The sequence below is a fragment of the Columba livia genome, chromosome 27 (assembly GCF_036013475.1).
Source record: "Columba livia isolate bColLiv1 breed racing homer chromosome 27, bColLiv1.pat.W.v2, whole genome shotgun sequence".
Lineage (NCBI taxonomy): Eukaryota > Metazoa > Chordata > Aves > Columbiformes > Columbidae > Columba > Columba livia.
This window is the reverse complement of record NC_088628.1, coordinates 4,444,520-4,461,951: the sequence shown is the minus strand read 5'-3', so window position 1 is coordinate 4,461,951 and position 17,432 is coordinate 4,444,520. Positions and strand designations below refer to the sequence as shown.

Genomic DNA, 17,432 nt, shown 5'->3' with positions numbered 1-17,432 from the left:
AAAATATATAAAAATATTTATCATAATATTTATCACACTGAAATCTTTGAGCACGAAACACACAGATTATGTTCCTGTTTGCTCAAGACAAGGAGCGTGCCTAAAACACGGGGGTACCGTGCTTGCTTCGGGCCTTCGTAAATTGGGAAAGAAAATCTAATTTTTATTGCCTTCCCATAGAAAAATATCATTGGAAAGGATTAAAAGATTAAAGGATAACGCGGTAACACAGGTTAAAAATACAGGTCCAGACACAGAAAGAGTCGATAGGAATGAAGGGACACGCTCTCCCCAGAGCACCCTCCTCCTCTCCCGGACCCAACCGCGCTCCCGGGTCACTGCCCCCTTGGGACTGGGGCGGAGGGGCGACCCCAGCGGCCCCCGCGTACCGGCTGCACAGCGGCCTGTGGCTTTAAGAGAGACGGGGGTGCAGAGGGGGGACTCGGCTGGGAGAAGGGGGTGCTGGGGGGTGGTACGAGGAGTATGGGGGACTGAAGGTGCTGAAGGGAAATGGGGGGGGCAGGGATGGGGCACCTTGAAAAGCGTGGAGGGGGGGGAATGCAGGATGCTTTGGGGGGGGCCTGAGGTTGGGGGCAGATGATCAGCGGACGCGGATAGGGGTGTCCGTGGGGCACAAATGGGGGTGAGTGGTGAATGTCCGCAGAACAGGGGTGGAGGTGTCCGTGGGGGTGTCCGTGGGCGGGGGCCGGGGCTGTGCGGGGCCACGGGGGATGCCCGCGGGTGGGGGTCGGGGCCGCGGTGCCCGCACGCCCTGGTGCCGCACGCCGCGGTGCCGCTGCGGGGGCGGGCGGCCGGGCCCGGCACTGCCCGCGGCTCCTCCCCGTTCTGCGGTAGCTCCGCACCGGGGCCGCGCCCCCCCATCCCTCCCTCCTTCCCCCCCCCCCGCGCCTCCCTCCGCAGCCAGCCGGCCCCGGGGGGGCCGCGACGCAGCCCCCGCCACCTACCAGCACCATCCGGGGGCCGCCGTCGCGCTGCCGGGCGAGCGGGGCCGGGGCCGGGGCCTTCCTCCTCCGCCTCCTCCACCTCCCCCCTCTCCCTCCCCGCCCCCGCACCGGGAGCGTCCCCTTCGCAGCGCCGCCGGTGCCCCGGGCGAGGGGAGGAGGCAGAGGAGGAGGAGGCGGAGGCGGCGCGGCGGGAGGAGGCGGCGGCGGCGATGGGGCCGGGGCTCTGCGGGCTGCGAGGAGGAGCCGTGCCCGGCCGGAGTTGGGCTTCGCTGGGGAGGGGCGGGGGGGATGCCAGCTCTGCTCTGCCCTAGGCGCAGCCCGGCCCTCTCCCCGTTTTTTTGGTTGTTTTTATTTTTAATTATTATTACTATTATTTAAAAAAAAAAAGATATTTTATTTTTTTTCTTGCCTTCCAAAAATAACCATCGCCCGCCCGCCCGTCCCGTCACCCCCCAGGCCCGCCACCCCCGCGGCGCATGAGGCCGGGCTGGGTGCGGGCACCGCGCTCCCGCCGCCCCGAGCCGCCCGCCGGCCCCGCCGCCTCCCGCAGCCCACCCGGAACTCGCCGCCGGCGGCTGCCGGCCCGGCCCATGCCCGGCGGCCCGGAGCCCGGCCCGGCCCGGCCCCCGACGCGCTGAGGCCGGAGCATGGCCCCCGGGAGCGAAACGGAGCCGGAGAGAGGGTGACCGCCCGCGGAGGACACTTTGCCGGTGGCCTCGGGGAGGAGCTTTTATTATTATTGGGGTTTTAAATTTTTTTTCTTATTTCTGGGGGCAACGGCTTTTTTTTCCTCCTCCTTCGGCTTGGTGGAAAACACACGTTTTAGAACAAAATACCAAAAATACCCACCCTCTTTGCTTTGCTTTTCGCAGCAACTTGGAAGCCCGTTAATTGCACTTGGCTATGGTAGGTCCCATGACACTTTCGTTTTCTCTTCTACTTTCCTCGTCTTCCCCCCCCCCCCGTGTGCGTGTATTTGCGTGTGCACCCCGCAGCAAAAGTTGCCTGCCGGGGAGGGGGCAGCGGGGCTGGGAGCGGAGTTCAACCCGGTGCCCCGGGGCGGGGGGGGAAGGCGCGGAGGGGGTGCCGGGGTGGCGGAGGGAAGTTGCCGCCGTTTCTCCTCCCCCTGCCCACCCCTCCCCGCGGTATAAGGGGGGGGGCGGAGGCGGGAGCCGCCCGGCGGGGAGGTCGCGGCGCGGGGGGGGGCTCTGCAGCCCGCGGAGGGCTGGATGGAGCTGAAAATGGCCGCGAAAAAAGGGGCGGAGAGGCTGCCAGCCGCACCGACTTGAACTTGGAAGTGACGCCCGGGAGGGTCGCGCTCAAGTCCGCGCTGCGCTGGGGCCGCGCTGCCCGCGCCCGGGGTGGGGGGGAAGGGGCAAAAAAAGAAAATCAATCACCGTCCTCGATGTAAGAATAAAAAGATCTCCCCGTCCCCGCCGTGCTGGGCTTTTCCTGCTTCGCCTCCTGCCAGGCCATGGGGGAAGCGCAGCGGCGCGGCCCCCCCGGCCGCAGCCACCCCGGGCGCAGCGGCCACGGGGGGGGGATGGAGGAGGCGGGGGCGGCGGCGGGCGAAGTTTGCGCGGAGCCGCATCCCGCGGGAGCGGGGATGCCTGCGGGGTTGGTTTTTATACAGGGGGAAAGGCAGGGAGGGCGTAAACCCCAAAAGCTCGGACCGGAGATCGTCCTGCAGGGGCCGGCAAAAGTTGCGAGTGAAGATCAGTTATGCGGGGAGAGGGTCTGGCAGGGTCGTGTGCCCCGGCAGAGCGGGGAACAAAAGTCAAAACACACGTTGTTTTTCTTCCTTCGGGGACAGCGAGGCCGGGCTGGAGTGCGGCCCCGCAGCGGGAGCGGCTCGGAGCGGGCAGCGGTCCCTGCCTGGATTTCAGGTCACTGCAGGGAGCAATTAAAAAAAAAATACATATATGCGTGTCTGAAGGGAGGTGAGAGCGGGGCTGAATAAATCGCCAGCCTCGGGAGGCTGCTGCCCGCCATCCTGCGGGGCTGAAACTCACTTTCACAATTAGGAGTCGGGGATTCCCTTTGTTTTTCTGTACGTGGCTCTCGCCCTCGTTCGCTCTCTAATTAGGTTTTATTAAAGGCTGCAGAATTGGTTGGTGGCGGTTGTGTTGCAGGAGTGAGAACTTGCGGTTTGGAGTTTGCCGGGCGCAGGGCTCCGCTTTTTCTTCCTTTCCCTTTGTGCGCTCGGGGCGGGGAGGACGCGGGGCTGCCCGTGGCGCTTCCCCCCCCACCACCCCCGCGGCGCTGGGGAAGAGCGGCGAGATGCTGTCGGTCGTTAAATAAGAGGGGTGGGGGGGATAAGCGCCTGTCCGCGGGCGGAGCGGGGATGCGGCGGGAGGGAGCGCGGGTGGCGAGGAGAGGTGCGGCCGGCATCCCCCCCCCCCCCCCCCCCCCGCCCCGCACCGGGGCAGCGTCTCCCGCCGCTGCTGACCAGAAGTTGTACATGAATCTGCAGGGCTTTTTTTCTCTCCCCTCGACGTATTGGCTCCGTTTATTAAATAATAATAATAATTAATTAAAAAAAAGGGGCAGCTCGCCCGGCGCTGTCCGGCCGGGGCGGGGGGTGGAGGGGGCGGCCCGTCCCTCCCCCGCTCGCCCCTGCCCCGCAGCGCTTCGTCCCTGCGAGCCAAAGGGGGTTCCTACATCTTTAAATGGGATGTAATATTTTGGGATGGGCTTTTTTCATAACGTCACTTCATTCCTCGCTCCTTTTTTTTTTTTCCTTCGTGTTTTTTTTTTTCATTTTCTCATTCTTCCTTCCCTCCCTCTCCCCGCTGCCCGTGTCTCGGATGGAGCCGCTTCCCCTCTAACTTCCCCGCTGCCCCCGCCTGCAGGCTGGGTGCGGACCCCCTCGACACCCCCCGGGCGAAGATGAGCCTTTTGCCTCTTTAAAACGCCCCCCCCCAACAGACAACAACAACAGAAAAAGCGCTTTCTTTTCCAAGGGTGGGGGGGGAATTGCTTTTTATTTGTTTTTAATTTTTTTTGGAGGGGGAGGTGAAAGTTGGACCCTTTTTATCTCCTCCTCGGCCCCCTCTCCTCCCGCGGGGCCGCCCCCCCGCACGGCCGCCCCCCCCGGGCCCGCAGAGCCGCTCCGGAGGAGAGAGAGAAAAAACGCCCGGACCGCTCCAGCCTCCGAAATGACTCAGTAACTTTTACGCCTTGAGCCTCAGCCCTGCAATTTGCCACTTTCCCAGCGCGGCTCGGGATGTACTCGTCTCCTCTCTGCCTGACCCAGGTAACCCCCCCGTGTCCCCCCGCTTTCCCCCCTTCGCCGCAACGGACTTTTACAGTTGCAGTGCAAAAAGAAAAGAGAGAAAAAAAGAAAGAAAAGAGAAAAAAAAATACACCCCCCCGATAAAAATAATCATAACAGGGCAAGGGCGGGTTGGGCTGGTGTGGGACTGCTCGGATGAGCCGCGTTTCCCTCTTGGTTCCCCCACTCCGCACCTTTTTTAAGGTTTTTCTGGGTGTTTCTGGTGCTTTTAGGGGTTTTTCTGCCTCCACTTTCACTTGGGACGCGGCGGGGGGGGGAAGGTTGCATTGTGGTTTGGGCTGTATTTCTTTCTCGCTGTGCCCAGAGGTGGGTGGCGCGGGGAAGCCGCCGACTTTGGGGTTGCGGGGGGACGCGGTGGAGGGTGAGGGGTCCCCGGGTGGGTTCGGGGGCGCTGGGAGGGGCTCGGTGCTGCGGGTTCGGCCTCGGCCGTGTCGCCTCTTGCGTAGCGTGAAACTTTTTCCTTCCCCCCCCAGCAACCCGACTGCACATGGTGGGTGCAAGAAGGTTGGGGCAGGGGGGGGAGCCACAGGCGTTTTCTTCAAAATCCGCCGAGTTTAGAACAATTTGCAACTGGCTGCACCATGCCGTGCTGGCAGCAAAGGGGGCGGTGGGGGTCATGCATGGGCACGGTGTGGGGGCACCCCCTGAGTCTCCGGGGTGAGGAGTGATCTGAGCCCCCGTCTGCGCATAGAGGTGTCGAGGGGCAGCCCTGAGCTGTGCGTGGGGACACTGGTGTCACTCCAGGCCACGCCGACGTGGCCCAGCGGTGCGCGGCAGGGTGGCTGTGCCAGGGCCCAGGTGCCAGCAAGCGGGGTGTCCCCAAAGCCTTCCCCCAAGCTGGTATGGCTGCAGTGGGGAGACTTTGGGGATCCCCCCTGCCCACAGCATGACCGCTGCGGCTCTGCCTTTGCTCTGTCCTTATTGATCGCTGATATTTATTTAATTATTGAGCAGGCAGCTTCCCCCCCAGCTCGTAACCTCTTCCCTGCTGGCAGCAGCTGCCCGCTCCAAATCCGGCCTCGTGCCGCACCCCGCGAGGGCTCTGCTCCCGGGGGGCTGCTGCCGGACCCCCGTGCCTGCACCAGGGGTTCTCCTGCAAGATCTCATCCCTTGGGCCGGAGCTGCGGGCAGGATCTGGCCCTACTGCAGGGGCTTGGACTCAGCTGCCCCTTGGGGGCTCAGGGGGTCCCCTCGGCAGCACCGTGGCACCTGCGTTGTGCTGCAGGGCAGCACGGGGTCCAGCCTCAGCTCTGGCTCTCGCCGGGTGCAGCGCAGCCTGTGAGCTCGGTGGCGGCGCGGGCACGAGCGTGGGCACCGATGGGCATGGGCACGGTGGGCAGCGCCGGGGTTGCGCTAATGACCCTCAGGATGGTGCTCCCTGTTGTGTGGTTGGCTTGGCAAGGGTCACACCTCAATCTTTTTCTTTTTTATTTTTCTCTCTTTTTCTTTTTCTTTTTCTTTTTCTTTTTCTTTTTCTTTTTCTTTTTCTTTTTCTTTTTCTTTTTCTTTTTCTTTTTCTTTTTCTTTTTCTTTTTCTTTTTCTTTTTCTTTTTCTTTTTCTCTTTCTCTTTCTTTTTCTCTTTCTTTTTCTTTTTCTTTCTTTTTTCTTTTTCAATTTTTCTTTCTCTTTCCCTTTTTCTCTTTCTCTCTTTCTCTTTTTCTCTCTTTCTCTTTTTCTCTCTTTCTCTTTTTCTCTCTTTCTCTTTTTCTCTCTTTCTCTTTTTCTCTCTTTCTCTTTTTCTCTCTTTCTCTTTCTCTTTTTCTCTTTTTCTCTCTTCTTCTTTTTTCTTTTATTTCTTTTTTCTTTTTATTTCTTTTTATTTCTTTTTATTTCTTTTTATTTCTTTTTATTTCTTTTTATTTCTTTTTATTTCTTTTTATTTCTTTTTACTTCTCTTTTTTCTGTTTCTTTTTCTACTCTCCTCTCTCTCTTTTTCTTTTTACTATTCCTCCTTTATTTTCTTTCCCTTTATTTCCCTCCCCTCCATCCTTCCCATGGCTCCCCCACCCCCCTGCCACCCCGTCTCCCTCCCGCCGGCACTGTGCTGGCAGAGCCCGCTGTTGCCGGCCGACAGCGCTGGTGTGATGCGGGAAGCCGCGCAGCCGCTGGCCGGGGCCGGCGGGAGCCGTTCTGCTCACAGTCCCATGCTGTTCCCAGCTCTTCGCCCGGCCGACGGGGGGGGAGCTGGTTTTCCCCCGCGGATCCCGGCCCCCGCCCTGCCGCCTTTGCGCGGGGAAGGCTCCAGTTTCCCCCTTCTTGCCCTGGCGTAGCCTCAGCTTCAGTCCAGCCCAGCTTGGATGGGATCAGACATTGTCTGCACCTACCGGATCCAGCCCCCCACCACTCCCCTCGCCGCCAGCCGAGCCGTTCCCATCCCACCCGCGCGGCGGGAGGCTCGCCCGGGCTCGGGAGCCCTGGATGGTGATGTGGATACATTGGAACGTGTGCGGGAGCCGCCCTGCCGCTGCCTTCGCGCATCTGCCCGCCGCTACCGCTGCTGCCGGCTCCTCGAGCCTGGCATGGGCGCTCGGATCCCGGCTACCACTCGGGCAGCCGCCCTTCCCGGCCGGAGCTGGTCCAAGCTGGGGCTTGGCAAAGCAACGGCACCAAAATAGCCCTGGCAAAGGCATTGTCCACAACACGGTCCTAGCCAGGGCTCCGGCTGAGTCTCCTGTTAGGCAAGGAGGGTGGCTTTGTGCCTTCCTCAGCATCCTGGTCCTGCTTGGGGACATCCTCCCGCTCCCCCCGCTCACCTCGGTCCCCCCTCGCAGATAGGCAAGGAAGTCGAGGGAGCTGCCTGGATTAGCAGGGAAGCGGCTCCGGCATCGCCGCCACGCACGAGGCCTCACCCTGCCCACGGGGAAGCGGGGGAGGGCTCTGGCTGCCAGGACTCTGAAATAACCCCGGCGCTAAGCACCCGCCGCTGGCTCCACACGTGTGTCTCTTGGGAGATGCTGCCGGGGAGCCGGTGGTGGTTCCAGAGCCGTAATGGTTATCCCTGGCTCCTGGGGTTGTGAGGGGCAGGTATTTGGGATGCTTCTGGGGAGGCAGGTGTGCAGATTTTACTACCCGCGATGCTCCTGTAAACCTCTGGCTCGTCTCTGCACCTGGCAGTCGCCCTGGGGCTCCCTGAGTCCCCCACCCTGGTGCCCGTGTGCTGGGACCGAGCTGTGCTGGGAACCAGCCCCGAGCGCAGCCGGAGCAGCACGAGCTGGGCGTCCTGCTGGGTCCAGCCAGAGACCTCTCCCAGGCTCCACGGGTTTGCTGGGGCCCAGGAGGGAGGAGAGGGCTGCACCTCACAGGCTCCTCACCTGGCTCCCCCCGCTTTGCTCAGGTGCATCCTTGGAGGCTGGTTTTGGTGCCGAGGTGACATGTCCACACCACCCAGCTGAGAGCTGGCAGCCAGGCGTGAACCCCTGCACATGCCATAGCCGGCGGCACCGAGTCCTAGCGGCTTTGGTGAGGCAGCCCAGCCAAGCTGGCCTGGCACAAACCTCTGTACTGGCAGCCGCCATCAGGACCCAAGGAAACGGGCGCACCGCGGTTCCCAGGGGACAGAGCCAGGCTGCGAGAGGTGTTATGGCCCCATGACCCAATCACAGCCACGTCTCCTGGGTACCGAGGGGGACCTTGTCTCTCTCTGGCTGCCACCAGTTGGCTTTGCACATCACCTGGCTGCCACCACTGGCTTGAGCACGTGGCTGTAATGGGGAGCTGCCCACTGGGCGCATCCCACCGGGGCATCCTTTGGCAAACCTCCTTCCTGAAAGCTGTGTGGCTTTTCAGCGAGAGAGGGGAGCGCCAGTGCTCGCCCCCTCCACCAGTAGCTCCAGCGAGCTGATTTCCAGCCGGGAGCTCGTATCGGCTGCCAAAGGATGGGAGCAGCAAGCAGGGCACGGCGGGGGGAGAGAGGGAAGGTTGCAACACACTTTCAATTCTCCCATCTGCTGAGTATTGTTTGGGAAAAACAATGAGGCCGTTCTTTAAATGCAACCTTCGGGAGATCCTCGCTTTCCCCATGAGGCGCCCGCCGTGCTGTGCCCGCCTGCCCCAGCTAGTCCTGCCCCGCTGCTCGCGCCGGCAGCGCTGCCAGGGACCCCGCCGCTCCTGCCCAAGCTGATCTTAAATCCTCACCCGGGAAAATAGATCCTGTTTTAAGTGTGGCGTACAAGGCTGGATTGGAGGGCAGGGATGTGCGGGCAGGATAAGGCCTGCTGCACGAGATATGCCATCAGGTGAGAGCCGAGCAGCCGGGTGTCCGGCGTTCGTGCTGCACCATTCTCCACTGTGTCTCCTTGGACTTGGCTGGGGCCTTGCAGAATAAATCAGCCGCCTTTCTCCATCACGCCGAGGCGCCCACCAGTAATTCACCTTCCCGGGCAGCTCTGCCCTGCCTGTGCTTCCCTCCGTGCCTGCGGTTCCCTCCGCATCAGGGCAGGGAGCGAACCCGCCGCGTGCCCAGCGCCGCGAGCATGCGCGCGCCTTTGCAGCTCGCTGAACAAAGCCCGGCCGCCGGGCCAAGCTCTCTGCCTGGCTCTCTTGAAGTGAGCAAGGAATAACTCGCTTTGGTACTTTTTTTATTCCCCCGAGCCCGGGTGGGCTGGGGATGCATGCCGGAGCCATAGCCTGAGCCTGCTTTGACCGGACAGTTTCTTCCCCTGTTGCAGGGGTGGCTGCAGCGTGGCCGGTGCGGCGCGGACGGGGCAGTGCCAGCGCGGTGAGGCTCGGCAGCAGAGGAGCCGTGCTGGTGTGCAGCAAAGGGTGTGAAAGGCAGCTCCCCTGGGCAGCACCAGGAGATTGAGAGCCCCAGGGGAAAACCGCCACGGTGGCAGCAAGGGATCCATCCCAGGCCAGAGCTGTGTGTGGCGTGGAGGGCCTGGAGGCGGGAAGTGGGGGACAGTGTCCCCCGCCCTTGGGGTGATGGAGGCAGGTCCCTGCAAGGCAGGGCTCCCTGGGGCTGGCCAAGTATGGCCCTGGGGACAGGGACATCTTGCCCTGCCCGCTTGTCAGCTTTCCTTGCCAAGTGCAGCCTGTGCCAGCCTTCCCCATGCCTGTCCCCTGGACGCTACGGAGCCCTAGATGGCAGGGATGGGGACGATGGTGATATGGGGAGCGTCCCCACGGTCCTTTGCTGGAGGGGAAGGAGGAGGACTGGAGAGGGACACCGATATCTGGCTGTGTGGCTGGCTGGCTGCCTGCCGCCCCCGCCGGGCTGTGGCTCTTCCTGCGCAGGGATGGTGGTGCCGACACTGAGCAAGGCCGAGGAGGCTGAGTGCTCGCCGGAGGGGCGGGGGGCTCCCGTCCCCTCAGTCCCTGCACCTGGGCCGGGGGTGCAGACAGGGCCTCGGGATGGCAGGGGCATGATCTGCTCCTCGGGGACCCACGGGGCAGAGATTGTGGCACCTCGGGGAGTGCCATGCAGGTCAGGACAGGGCGGCAAAGGTGATAGGGAGCAGCCAGGGCATTGGTGGGTACTCAGCCGTGCCACACTGAGCTGGCACCACGTGGCATCACCAGTGTCATCCTCACGTCACGGCTGGGGGCTGCTGGCTGTGCTGAGCCCGCAAGGGGCACAGCCTCGTGGGAGGTGCCCACTGCAAAACCCTTTGGAGGTTTTGGGTGCACCAAACTGGCACAGGGAAGAGCTTGAGCTCGCTCTCTCTCTGCCCTGACCAGCTGGGCACCAAGAGACAGTGTCACCCTTGGGGAGGGGGCTCGGACCCCTGGGATGTGCCAGCTGTGGGGTGGGGATGTACAGGATCCCCACAGGCATCCCAGAGCCTGGCTCACTCCTGGCCGGGCGGCTGGGCTCACCATCCATCAAGTCAGCCCCGGGCAGGCATCCCCCGCGGCCGCGCCGCGCCGTGCCAGCTTGGCCGGGACCCAGCGCCCTGCGCTGGCCGCCAAGGCCCGGCGCTTCCCAAGTCCTGGAGAGGAGCTGGGAAAGGATCCCACAGCCCAGGTGCGGCCGTGCTCACGCACTGGGGGACCCGTGGCCCAGCCCCTGCCAAGGATTGATTTCTCAGTTAACTTGCCACTGCTTTAAAAGTGCATTAATCCTCCCTTCCCCAGCCAGCAGCCAAGTCTAATCAGCATTTTGGGCAAAATCCCCAGGTCCGGTCTTCAGGCTGCCTGCTGTGGGCATCACCCCCCCAGCCAGTACCGTGGCTCCAGGACGGGCTGTGGCACCCTTGGGCTGCGCTGTCTGTCAGAGAAATGCCGGGGTCCGTCCCTCCTGCTGACCCCTCTTCCCTGGGAGTTTGTTCAAGACCATGGCCAGGTGGATTTTTTTAAAAACTGGGGGTTTTAATCTTGTTTTTTTGGAAGGCTTTTGCTCTCCTTGCAAAGGGCCCCTGCATTCCCTTCACGGGGAAATGGTATTTGACCGGCTGTTGTCCAAAAAAAACCCCCAACATGTTTCTGATCATGAAAAACCAAGAAATATTTTTGCTTTCAAAGGAAAAAAAAAACCCAGAGAGAGAAGTGTTGATTTTCCACCCAGACATTTCCCCTTTCCCCAAACCAGCCCCAAAATGAGAGGCGCCGCTCCTCCCTCCTCGCCCAAGGATGCCGTCCTGGGGGCACAGCCCTGCTGGGGACATGGTGGATGTCACCCAGGCCTCATCCAGGCATCAGCGAGGGTGATGGCAGTGCCAAGCGTGTGCCCGGCTCTCTGTGCAGCCCCACCTTGTGCTGGGGCTGGGGGGCTGCCGGGGTGGAGGGGGGTGCTCTCTCGGGGAGCCACCCGTCACCCTGTTTGCTGCAGAGCTGCCTGCCCGCCTCGCCCCGGTACCGCGGGCGGTGGGGCTGCTTTGTCCCACAGTTGCTGGGTGGGAGCTGTGATGTGCCGGATCCTGCGCCCCTCTCCCGCCATCCCCTGGCTCCTGCCCAGTGATTCGGGAAAGCGAGACGGTGCGGGCTGTAATGTGACCCCTGCCGCGCTGCACCACAAAATCGCCTTTAGTAACCTGTGCGCCAGGACAGGCGAGCAGCGCAGCGTGAATACCAATGAAGCGGCGCTGGCGAAAAGTGCAGAGTAAAGGGTTTTTGATGGAAATGGCATTGCACGAGAAAGAGAGGGAGTGTGAGCGTGCACAGGCGCACACCTGGAGCCTGCGCCGGCCCGCCAGCCGGTGCCGCGCACACGGGTGCGCCAGGGCACACGCGTGTGCGCGCACGTGCGGCCTGGGAGGTTGGGGTGCAGCGGGGTGCCGGGGCCGTGCCGCCCCAGCAAGGGTGAGGTCAGCGTGATGGGGCTGAGGGAGTGGAGGGGGCTGCGAAGCCCCGGTTTGCCGAGGCGCTCAATGGGGCGCAGCGCGGCTCGGGCCATCGTCTGGCTGCGGGGACCCCGTCTGCTCCCCCAGCCAAGCGCCGCTGATCAAAGCGCAGGCGGCAGCGAGCGGGCCTGTGCGAGCAGCGCCCCTGGCCGTGCGCCACCCCACCTTCCCGCTCCGCTCCCCCGGGAGTTTGTTAAACAAATTTCTCTAATTGCACAAGCCGAGGAGTTTGTTGAAGAAAAAAGCCGGGGAAATTCCCCTCCTCTGGGCCACCCCTTCCCCACTTCCCCAGGGACATGGGCGGAGAGCAAGCGGGTCCCTCCCCACAGGTGCCCCCCCCCCGGCTCTGCGGGAGGCTGCGACCCCGACGCCTGCGGGACGCAGCTGCAGGGTGTCCTCAGGTCACCCCTGCCGGCTCGGGGACGTCCCCTGCTCGACCTCCTCAGCGCTGGGTTGCTCACGTCCCCTCTGGTCCAGGCCCTGGGGTCAGACCCTGTCACCTAACACAGTGACACCTGGTCCCGCCGTCTGCCCTTGCCGGCTGGCGTTCTCCATTGCTTGGCTGCGTCCCTCTCTGGAAATAGCCTTTGCGAGCCACCGTGGGCAGCCCCTGACACCGAATCCCGTTGGATTAGCGGGTGTATGGGATAAAAGCCCCGGCTTGGCGGCAGCTCTTTACCAGGTGGGGCCTGTGGCAGCAGCCCTGCCAAGAAGTGAGGATGCACGGCCAGGCACCTGCCCCAGATCCCACTGAGGTCATGGCTATAGATAGCCCGGGGGGTGCAGGGCTGAGGGCAGGATCTGTGCCTGCCCTCACCAGCTCCATCAGGAGCCCTGTGGGCTCAGCAGGGAGGTGCTGGGGGGGAGGGTGGTTTGGCCATCGCTGGGTGACAAACTGGTGCTATAGGCTGTGACCCTGTGCCGCCACTGGTGTACCTAGCCCCACCGAGCATCGCCCAGCGCCACCATGCCCTCTCCATCCCCAGCCGTGAGCTGGGTTCCTCAGCCTGGGGCTCCGCACCCACCGCAGTGACTGGGGGCAGCTTTCGCTGTTGTTTCTCACCAGGTTTCCTTCCTGAGCTGCTTTCAAGTGAAACTCAGACTGGGGCATCCCCACTGCTAGGGAGCACTCATGGGTGCAAAGCTGCTGGGTCGGGGAATGTGAGGCTGGGGTTCACCCCCTCAGGCTGCCCGGTCCCATTGTAAAAGCGGGTATGTGCCCCAGGTGCCCCCGCCAGCCCCACGGGGCCTCAGAGCGCCGGGGTGGCTGGCAAAAGCGTTGTTGATGAGAGCACTAAAAATAGTGTGGAACTGGGATCTTAATGGGACTTTGTGGGAAACCTGGAAACATTTTCTCATCTCTGTAAATGAGTCCAGATGCATTAGCGATGACTGCATCGCATCCTGAGGTACCGCCGGAGGGAACCGGGACGCGCTCACCAGCCTCCTCGCCTTGTGGTGGTGAATTGGTTGGAGAGGGGAGTTGCCAGCAGCAGTGCTGGGGCCGATCCACAGCCTCGCTGTGTCCTGCGTGGGGCTGGGGACAGGAGGCAGCCGGCCGGAGCTTGCCCAGCATCACCGTGGTGAGGACCCTGCCCACTCAGCCGGTCTCCGTCCTTGAGGTTTCTGTGCCCAGTGCCCATGGGCTACACATGGGCGCTTGCAGCTCTATGTGTGGCGGAGAGCATGCGAGAGTCCGTGCGCTGGCAACGGTGCCACGGCCCCCAAACCTGGGGGCTTTCCAAAGGCCCCCAGGGCTTGGAGTAGGCAGCGGGGGGGACCGAGGTGACATGGGAGGCCCTCAGCCCATGTCACCCCCAGTCCCAAGGCCAGTGGTGCTGGCAGCCCTGCACCCCACTGGCACCCCGCTGCACCACACCATGGCGTCAGGCTGGCAGGATCCTCAGGTTTCCTTCTGCTCTGCCGTGGAGCTGGCGGCTGGGGTATTGGCTCCCGGAGCGCCCTGCCCCGCTCGGGACCTTGGACTCCCCCAGGAGATGGCTTGGGGCCAGCCCGGGCAAGTAGCCCGGGGCCAGTGGCTCGTGGACTCCAGGTCACGAGGCAGGTTGGCACAGTTGTCTCCATGGTATGGTAGTGTCACTTAGCGGTTACAGCAGCAGCCCAGGAGGCAAGGACAGTCCCACCCCATGCCTCAGTTTACCTCCACGTGGGGATCAGCACGAAACATGGCAGAGGGGCACTCATCCCCCGCGTGACGAGTCAATGATCAGGTTGGGCAGGGGGCAAGGGGACCAGCCACAGCCACCAGCGTCCACGCTGGGCACTGCTGGAACCCAGTGTCCCAAACAGAGCCCCTTTGTCCGGACCAGCCCCCACTCCTGCCACTTGGGAGGCATCCAAAACCCTCCCGAAATAGGACCCGACCAGGCTCAGCCTTTGAATCTCCCCAGGAAGGCTCTGCTGAGCTGCCAAAAGCAGATGAACCCCCACCCCAGTTAAAGCAGTCCCATCCTTCAGCACTTGGGGTGCGGGATCCGACCACGCTTGGGGCAGTGCTGAACCTTTGAGCACACCCTTGTGTCCCTTTGCTCTCCAGGAGAGCTTGTCCCTGCCCTGTGCCTCAGTTTCCCCATCCCTAGGTGGAGGGTCCTGGCAGGTGTCTCCAACCCCACAGGGAGCCTGTGAGATGCCGGCACAGAGGCTGAACCGCCGGCATGTCTGTGGCACAGCAAAGGCGATGGGGCTGCGCGGGGGCCGTGAACTCTTCACTGCCACAGCCTCGGGGGCAGCCGATCCTCCTGCAAGGTCGTCAGCTCCTCGGTGAAAGGCCGGGGCTATTTTTAACCAGTGACTAGTTCTGGCCCACTAGGGATTGGATTTGCAGCAGCGTGAGCACCGCGAGCCCATCGTGGCACTCCCCATCACAGGGTGTAGAGTCACCCCCAGTGCCGTGACCCCCCAGCAGGCACCCAGGGCAAGGAGTTGAGGACCCATCTCTGCACCCCCACAGCTTTAATGTTGCATGATGGAGGGAGGGAATTAATCCCCCTTGGAAAGGCCAGGATGGAGCAGGCAGGGCTAAAAATATGTTGGGGAGGGAAATAAAACCTTCATCGGGGGCCAAAAGCCAAGTTGAGCCTGGGCTCACCCCTGAGGGGGCTGAGGGGACCATGCCTGGTCCCGGCTTCCTTGGTGCTGAGTGGGGATGCTAAGCCAGGGCTGCCTGCCCTCTGCAGCACGAAATGGTGGTGCCAGCCCCAGGGTTTCTCTCCTGCCTCAGTTTCCCTCTGCACTGCTGAGGGTGCAGGCTGCCGCTGGCCCTTCAACGCAGCCCAGCAGCTTCCTGCTTGAACCCCATGGTGCGGGCGAAGCTCTGGGACTTGGGGACCGCTCGAGCCCCACTGCCCCACAGCCGCCATCCAAACTGCGTGCTGGGAGCAGGGGGAGCAGGAGGAGCAGGAGGAGCAGGCCACCCCCGGGCCCCGCACTGACGCAGGGCCAGGCGGCCGAGCTGGCAGTGCTGGGGCCTATTGGCAAAGCTTTTTCTTTTTCCAGTTCCATAAAACATTTCCTTTCCTTGGAGCCCCAGGGGGGTTTCGGCTGGGAAGCCACGTGGCCCTGGCGTTGCTGGCCATGGGATGCTTCCCGGGGTGGGGGGATGTCTCCTTGGCCGTTGGCCGGGTCCTGTCCGCACTCCCCTCATGCTGCTCACAGGGCTCTTCCCAGACCCCAGCAGCTGCTCTCGCATCCCATCTCTGCTGCGGGCTGGCCCGGCGGGTGCTGTGCCTCAGTTTCCCCATCTTCACAAAGGCAGCGCCGCACCCTGGGGGCTGGTGGGGTCACCCCGGGAAGTGGCTGAGCCCGCGCCCCGAGGGGTTTGGGCAGAGACGGTACCTGGGGGAACTGAGGCACTGGGGATGCGAGTGCATCTGCAGGAAGGCAGCGAGTGGCCCCGGGCTCTCCCAGTGCCGGGTGTCTGTCCCGGCTCCTCCGCCCAGCGGTGCTGGCTGTGCCGCCACTGGGTACCATCCCCATGGCATCTTTACCCCTTCCCTGCACCCTGTGCATGCTTCTCCCCAGTTTGGGCCCGGCAACACCAATTTTTGCTGGAGATGAGAGTGCAGGTGGGCGAACAAGAGGCAGGGTGATGGGCACACGGTTGAGGCATGCACTGTGCTGCTGGAGAAGCTCCTCCCAGCTTCAGCCCACCTGGGCCAGCCCGGGCTGCCGGCGGTGCTGCCTCCCCAGGGAGGGCTGTGCCGGCTGGCGCGGGCCCAGGCAGGGCTGGCACCTGAGCCCAGGGCTGCAAAGAGAGCTGCTTTTCTTCCTGCTGTTTTCCAAAGCAACAGGCAGATTCACTGGCTGCCACGGCCTCGCATGACCTGCGGCGGTGGCCTCGGCGCGCTCCCCATGCCCCCGCTTGCAGCCGCCCCACCTGCGAGGGCGAGCACCGGCATCGCCTCCCGCCCCGGCATGTAGGCGCAGGCAGGTGGGCACCGGCCCGGCGTGGGGTGCTGGCGGTGCCCGCGGCAGGGCAGGGACCTGTCTGCTCTGGGGTGGCTCAAAGGACCCAGCAGGGCTGTTTTGGGCAGCGCTGGGTGTGGGGAGCACAGGACAGCTTGGCAAGAGGTCCAGGGCCACCGTGGTCTCATGCATGTGGTGACCACTGGGTGCTTTATTAGCCCATCTGCTGCATCCTGGTCCCATCCTGAGTGGGGCTGAGCATTGAGGCAGCAAATTAAGCATGAGAGAGCCCCTTTGTGGCCTTGTGTCCATCCTGGCTGACACCCCCAACAGGGTGGCCGCATCCAGAGCACGCTGTGGGTCCGGTCCAGCCCATATGCAGCCGTGAGCCGTGCACGGATGTTGGCTGGAGGATGCTGTTGGCTCCGGGGGTAAAAAAAGCTTTGGAGGCTGTGGCGAGGAGCTGAGTGGAGGTTTCAGTGTGTCCTGCCTTCACCTCTGCCCGCACCAGCAGTGCCGGCAGGGCTGCCCCGGGCACCGGGGCTCCGTGCCGCAGCGCAGGCTGCAGGAGGGGCTTTGCACGTGTGGGGTCGGGTTGTCGTCCCCCCCAGCTCAGCAGCTGCTGCCAGGAGCTGGGGGTGAGCGTGGCTGTGACAGCTTCTGCCTGGGCATCTCCGGCACAGGGCCAGTTGTGCGCAGGTGAGGCCAGCACAGCTCATACAATCACCAGCTGCTTTCCCGGGCGCTTCAGCTGCCGCTGCACTCCCTCCCGCTGCCCCGTGCCTGGCGTGCCTCAGTTTCCCTGCTCCAGTATGGCAGTGCTGCTCTGCAGCGCCAGGGAAGCCTCATTGGGACTTGCCAAGCACACTGGGAAACCTGGCTGCGCCATGCCGGTGAAGAGCAAAAATTATGAATAAGCTCTTGTTAATAAATACTTTATGATGAATCCAAATAGATTTCCTCCTCTGGAGCAATTATTGTAAAATGGGCTCTAACACTGTGCAGGGCCAGCCCTGGGAAGGCCTGGGTGCTTTTCAGGGCCTAAGTGCCTCCTTCCATCCCCTCTAATGAGCACTTCCCAGTCATTTGCATCTGTCTCAGCAACAGGTCTCATTACCAGGTTAACTTATTACCAAAAGCCGCTTCGGTGAACAGTTAAAAGAGGCTACCAGAGGCTTTGCTGGGGCCGCATGAGAGCGTTTCATCCGTGCTGAGTGTGCCCGCCGGCTCCAGCGAGGGGAAACAGAGACTAGGGCGAGGAGCAAGTCATTGCCGTGCCCCATTTGGGGGCTGGGATTTTGAGATTTTCAGGATTACCGGAATCGCTCCGCTGCCAAATCTTCCCATGGGGGCATGGCGGCCAGCGCTGAACTTGCCGGCCCTGCCTGGGCTCGCGTGGCCGCGGGGAGCGGGCCCTGGCTGGAGCAGCGGCTGTGGGAGCCGGCAGCGGTTCGGAGGTGTGCGGCTGG

General features: G+C 62.8%; 1 protein-coding gene across 4 annotated transcripts in view; it reads left to right on the top strand.

The window, feature by feature from the left end:
- Positions 1 to 1,345: 1,345 nt before the first annotated feature.
- NFIC (nuclear factor I C) overlaps positions 1,346 to 17,432 on the top strand; it is a 46,393-nt gene continuing 30,306 nt past the window's right edge. For 2 of the 4 annotated variants that reach the window (XM_065042409.1, XM_065042406.1), the window contains exon 1: positions 3,730 to 4,221. In XM_065042409.1, coding sequence (XP_064898481.1) covers positions 4,192 to 4,221 — 30 coding nt within the window. In that variant the 5' untranslated portion in view covers positions 3,730 to 4,191. Of the gene's footprint in view, positions 1,872 to 3,729; positions 4,222 to 17,432 lie in introns of those variants that run through there. The other 2 variants (XM_065042407.1, XM_065042408.1) reach the window with 2 other exon arrangements.